Genomic DNA, 6,737 nt, shown 5'->3' on the forward strand with positions numbered 1-6,737 from the left:
CTTTACTTGAGGCTTTTCCATCCCCCACCCAGCCAAGCACAGAAGCCTAAAAAGCTAACGAACCGATTTGGGTTTCTCTCTTTATACTTCTAAACCAGAATCAGGAAATTTGAACTTGAGACAGGATGCTGATTAAAGGCTGTATGACTATAGGATTAAGTACTCAGCCCAATTTTATTAGTGTTACAACTCCACAATATAGGAGAAAGAACATACAGCAAGACTATCAACAGAAGTACTCAGAGGCCCAGAACGATGGTAAGAAGGACACTGATCTGGCATCAATGCAAGAGACAGGAAAAGGCTAACCAATACCTTATGCAGCTTAATGTAAAAGAAACTGTCAAGTAAAAAAAAATTTAACCCTTCAAATCCAAAAAGAGGAGACAGTAAACAAAATGCCCCCTTTACAAAAAGAGCAAATGTATGTTTGCAAAGAACAAAGTATGTGCATAACTAAAGGGAGAGATTTTGTCATAGTTACTTTATATTCTTGCTATTGGAACTAGTAGTTATTAGACAATGTAGAAATTGTACCAAAAAAGTATTTTAAGGTTCCCTTCCTATCTGCATGTCTACATAACATATACAATTAATAATTGCCTAGCATAGGCAGAAACTTGGTTTGGTTTTGTGAGGATTATAAGGGAGGCAGCAATTCAAGCCCCATCTCCCTTCCCCACCAATATATCCCGATTCCAAAGCACTAATTAAAAATGAATGACAAAGGATGAGCACCTCAATGCATAACATTTATGGGTAGCATAAGTATCGGGAAGTGCACAATGTCTCAGAGTACATAATTAAATCTGTTTTACAGATAAAACCAAGGGATAGCTAAATCCTATTTACAGTCTTCTACAACTTAGAGATAAGGAAAAAAATTATAAAAGCAAGAACTCCATAGTACTTCACGGACTATCTACATACATTCCAGATATTACCAGCTTTGTTCATGACAAAGTTCACATTTCCACTGTAATGAAAACCGTTTTTCTGTTATAAGTGAAATTATCCTAACTCACTCCTGAAAATAAAAATCAAAACCGTCCAGTGCCAGAAGCCTGTCCACTACTGAGACAAAACCTGCTGACTGGACTTCATAGATCCTGTGGTATACACAAAAGACCTCTTTCCCTCTTGCATAGCCAATGTTTTGTACCTCAAAACCTGATCAGGCTCATACTATATATAACCGCTACTGTAGCACCATATTTATCTATCCTCATATGTAATTGCCTGACTTATACCATGCTGACATGCAAAGATGGGGAAAAAAAACAAAAAAACCCCCCCACACATTTATGGTGTGCATATACAAATGCTAAAAGGCAGCAGCTGGTAATTAATCATTATGTGTTAAATGAATTGCTCTCAGCAAAATGTAGCAAAACCCCTCCTCCTCAGTCTGTTCACACAACAATCAGAAGCTACCAGCTGCAGCCCTTCTGAAAATGCTCTAGGCTTTAATGTGTTTACACCTTTAGGGCATAAACAAGCATTTGTGGGATCTGGCTTAGGTTAGACAGCTTGCTTTAAACTGCCTAAATCTAAACTAGAAGTGGCACAGGCAGCCCATAAGTAAGTGGGGGCGGGGGGCAGTCAGGCAGAACAGCATGGCCCCGGGGCTAATGACTGGGCTTTCCCAGCCCTGTGCGTGAACACGTGCAGGAATTCACTAGACCAGGTTAATCCATGTCAATCTAAAATTAGTTCAGCTCCTGGGGTAAAACAACTTAGATCAGGCATGCCATTTTTCAGGCCATTTAAGCCCTATGAACACCTGGATTCCCAGAAATTTAGACAGACTTAACTTTGTTGATCTAAATGTTAACCTTTTAGATACTACTTTATCAGTGGTCAAGGATACAGTCAAAATGACCTACTAGGCATCCCAGAGCACCCAAAGCCATCTAAATCCCAGTAGTCTCCAAAGCTTCTGAAAGGCTGCAAATAAGTACTCAACTGCAGAAGGAACAACAGGTTCCAATTTCACATCATGCTTGTCAAAAACGGCAGAAAAAATCACCACCCGAGCCACACAATGCCAATTCAAATCTTGAATGTGGAGTTCAGTACATTAAGATAAAGTGAAACCCAAACAAAAATGCTAAAATAATTTAGAATATTGATAGCCAAGTTAACTAATGCATAGTAACGTCATTCTTTGGAACTGTATTAGTTTGCATCCTGCACTTGAATTCAATAGATTTTAAGAAGTTCAATTCGATTGCAGCCTTGCATATTTTTAATTTTTAAAACTAAACAATTACTAAGATGTAAGTAATTCTAATTTTAAATGAGTGCTTTCTACACATTTTCAAGTTGTAATACATTCTGACCTTCACTCTTCCTTTGCTAAGGAATTTCAAAACTGAGCATCAGATTCTGTAAAATAAGTACCTAATACACTCAGATTAAAGTTTGAAGATTATGAAAATCTATAATCTAAAACAAAAGCCAGGAAAAAAAGTGAGAACTTACTTCAGAAGTTCATAATTCTTTTCATTTAATCTCACAGCATTCTCTCGCCAAAACTTCTCAGATTTGTGTACAGGGCTCCATTCCAGCCTTCCTGATTTGAGCTCAGAACTGTATTCATCAAATGAGCTGAAAGATGTCCAAAGTGAAATATAAAATATAATATATTAGGTTCCCAAAAGTGGGCCCTGCACAGTACACCAGATACAATTCTATATTAGTGCCCAGTTCTTCGCACACCTATATCTAAAAACTCTTATTTGGATAACTTTATTAAAAACAAGAGAACTTCCTTTCACAATGTTTCAGTGGAAGGGAGGATGTCTTAAAGTTCTCACTTCATAAATTAGAGATTAGTAACATATTTCCTCACATTAGTATTCACTTTTACATGGAACCATGTTTTAAGCTAACTAATATTTTTAAAAATAGTTCTTCCATAAAATAGAGTAATGTGTAAGATCATGGCCCTAATTTATAATTTGCACTATGATTTGAATCTCTGTATCAAGTGTAGCACAGATAAAATGACTTAGCAGTACAACTCATATTAATCTGGAATTCCAATAAAAACAAATCATGCACAGACATCCTTGCCTCTTACATATACTAGTTTGATATCATGTGGTAAGCAGATACAATTCTGAATGGAAGTCCTTCCCATTAAATTATCAGCTAGGGAACACATGGGAAGAAGCAGAGTAGCTTTTTCTTCTGTTCAGGTGTGTATAGAAATCCAGACATCTGGATCCTCCATATGCTCTTAGCAAAATACATTGAACAAAGCAGTAGCTACATAACATTTTATTTTTATAACACTAACAAAAAATGAAAAAAGAAACAAGGTAACAGTATTTAACAGGGTTGTTTTTTGGGGGGTTTGTTTTGTTTTCACAGTTCATACAGTAAAATATACCTAAGATCCTGAACACTCTCGCCAAGTTTGTCCAGCAGAAACTTGATATCCTCACTTATGTCTTCATCATCATATTTTTGCTGATCTAAGTTCTCTAGTTGCTTCAGAACTTTGCACTGGATCATAGCAAGAGCATATTCCTGGCGAGTCTCTCTTTCAGTAGATTTTTCCAAAAGATTCTGGAGAAAAGGTTATGTCAATTCAAGTTTTAAAATTTATTTTGTCATTTCATTTTTTATAAGACTTATAACTTTATAAAATTCCACTTTTACAAAGAACTTTTCAATAAATAAGAGTTAAGTTACTAAGCAGGAGCGGCACTGTTATTTCAATAAATAGAAGTCCTTATTCATAAGGGAAAGGTATAGGGTAGTAAACTACAGTGAGAACTTACAGCTATTCTACATAAACTGGAAATGGAATAAGCTACCTCATGCTTACTGCATATTAAGTAAGACTGCCTACTGATGAGTAGTACATAGCAACCAATGAAGTATCATATCCTCATTCATTCCAGAGTAACTGTCCTGTTGAAACAAGCCCTATAATTGACTAGATTTCCCATAACAAGGGTGGGCAACTGAGGCACCAGCCACAAGCACCCACTTAAGAGGGCACAAAAGCAGCAGCAGCCACTGTTGCCAGCCAACCACAATGCCTCTGCTGCCCAGAGTGCACAATCCAATTGTTGCACCTCTGCTGAACTTCATATTTATCTTTCTATAGGAATATTTTAAGGTGAATTAGAACTTTGCCAAAAAGTTTGGTCATTCAGTTATGGTTAGTTATGGTGATGATTCAAAAAAGCTTGATTTAAGAGGGCAGTATTGAGCCCAGAAGAATACATTGGTGCCAGATTTCAGAAGTATTTTAATAAAAAGTAAGTGTACCAAAAGCACTTACCCAACAGCACCTAGAGTTATCAGTTCTGATTTGGCAGAGGCTCTCCCAAAACAGTAGTAAAGCAAACGCCATGGTATACACCATGTTTAACATTAGGTGACCTTTGTTGACAAATTGCTTTCATGATTTGCAACATCCAAGGAGAACAAGGCAAACAAATCAGCTATTTGTGACCAGTTTAAGAGCATAAAATACTACAGATAATCCCCAAACTCTTCCCCGTGAGCACAGCCTATCAATCTAATTTTCTGTGCAAGCTTTTAAAAACTAATGTGTCCCACAATGCAGTGATCACATCTAAATCTAAACATCAGTTTCTTCAGAGTTTTGGCATATTCCAATAGGGTTTTCAGTTCAAACCGGCATCTGTTAGTAAGAAGACCGCTGGGTATACACACAGTGCAAAGATCAATTATTTCATTGGTTTTCAATTTAGCTGTTACCTCTCTACTCAATTTAATCATGTTCAGAATTATATGATCCAAATTGGAGCTATTTACCTGCATTCTCTGCAAAAAGCTGAAAACATTTCTGTTATATATATTTTAAAAAATACTAAACCTCAATGAGCAGAAGTCATATTTGATACATTTAAGTTTCAATTTTTTAAACAAAATAAGTAATTACATGGACAGAAAACAAATTAGACCACTAAATTTAAAGGCCTCTGCCTTTGAGACCACTGCCTCACTTCATGTGACCTTTATGTTCAGGGCTCTTCAGAAGGCAGGGTATATATGCACTAGGTAGACCAGCTAAATAAGATATATAGAGCATAAGCTTATGCAAGCTTGAGCTCACTTCATCAGAAGCTGTGAGAGGGCAAACAGAGCAGATCTTAACAGACTGAGCCATTTGGCTCTTCATACATCATAGGTAAAACATAACAAAGAGGCATTTCCTCCAAATACAAATGTAGCATTCTTTAAAATGCTTCTCAGATTCTATTACTGCCTTCAACAGTTGGATACAAACTGACTGGCCAAGTAGATGAAAAGATAGTCATTTAACGCCATTATCCCTTATCTTAATTACCAAGATATTGGAAAAGCAAATGAGATTGAACAGTCACTCAGGAGTGCTAGAAACAGCTTGGAGGATAGCAATTTTGTATTCTGACATGGGAAGAAACCCACAATTTCTGAGAGGCAGAAGATAATTTGGGTGAAAGCGACTATAAAATAAGAGAACTGCAAACCCTTTAAAAAAAAAAACAAGAGGGAGATGACAATAGTGGAATAAAGACAGTGGATTTAAAAAAAAAATCCTTCTTGGGTGATGCCAGGGCTATTTTTTTAAGGAAAAAATGGAATTCAGAAACACAGCAATACACCAGAAAACAGACTACACACTGAATGAGTTAATGTGATGCTGCTGCAAATAAATTCAGTTCCCATTCTAGATATCATATAGGAGTGTCTTAAGATCCAGGAGGGAATTATTCTACTCTACTTGGTACTATGAAAAAAACTGGACAGTCCAGAGAGCAGCAGCAGCAGCAACAAATCATGTTTTGAAAACATGACTTAAGGAAGAAATGCTGACAGAAAAATCAAGAATGTTGAGTGTAGTGAAGAGACAAGACAGAACTGACATGGGGAAAATATACCAGTCTTGCAATTTTCAAGAAAGGAGCAAATGTTTCCCTGCCACCCAGGGGGTAGGACAAATAGTAAAGTAGCTTAATTTGCATTAAGGAAATTTAGGTTAGACATTAGGAAAATGCTTTTAAGGATGGTTAGGATTTAGAACAGGCTATCTACAGAGGTTATAGAATCCAACCGTTCAGAAAGGGAGATGAAGGGGCAGGGGTTAGAAAAATCAGGTACATTTGTCAATAAAGGTCTAGAGTCAGTAGGGGCTGACATTTTGGGGCACACAAAAGGGATCAGAAAGGAACTGAGAGGGTGTGAAGCTAATTTGTGACATGCCCGACAACCTCCCCCTATGCTTTTTGCTTCCTGCCCCATGTTCCCTGCCTGATCTCCTCCCTGATCTGCCATGTGCCACATACAGAGGCTGCTCGTGCCATTTGTAACAATTGTGCTGCAAGTTGGCTATTCTTGGTCTGAGTATACTTAATCATGCCTCAGTCCAGGGATTGGTTATACGGTCTTCAGGTTCCTTCTAGCCCTCCACTTTCATCCTGCAGTGTCAGCATAGATCCTGACCATGTGGCTGATGAGCTAAAACAGCCTCCCCAGTTTTTCAAAATTCTATCTGCATAGTGTATTTATTTTTAGTCTGAGATGTACCACCAGATCTGCTAGAGCAGAGGTTTTCAATTTTTAAGGAGCATACCCCTTCTGGTGGCAGTGGCTGGACACAGAACAGGGAGGTGGGGGAGCCTGCACACAGCAGCAGCAGTGCAGGGTGGTGGATAGCGGAGACGACCACCACGTGCAAGCTCCCCTCTCCCCCCCCCCCCCCAAACCCT

The 6,737-nt window shown here is 37.9% G+C and overlaps 1 protein-coding gene across 1 annotated transcript in view; it reads right to left on the minus strand.

Moving 5' to 3' along the window:
- ATP6V1H (ATPase H+ transporting V1 subunit H) overlaps nt 1–6,737 on the minus strand; it is a 74,040-nt gene that overhangs the window by 31,923 nt on the left and 35,380 nt on the right. The window contains exons 10-11 of the mRNA XM_019527278.1: nt 3,398–3,576; nt 2,485–2,610 (exon numbers count right to left, since the gene is read on the minus strand). Coding sequence (XP_019382823.1) covers nt 2,485–2,610; nt 3,398–3,576 — 305 coding nt within the window. The remainder of the gene's footprint in view (nt 1–2,484; nt 2,611–3,397; nt 3,577–6,737) is intronic.

Source organism: Gavialis gangeticus, unplaced genomic scaffold (genome assembly GCF_001723915.1).
Source record: "Gavialis gangeticus isolate Ggan-Ray unplaced genomic scaffold, GavGan_comp1, whole genome shotgun sequence".
In the NCBI taxonomy this organism is placed as follows: Eukaryota; Metazoa; Chordata; order Crocodylia; family Gavialidae; genus Gavialis; species Gavialis gangeticus.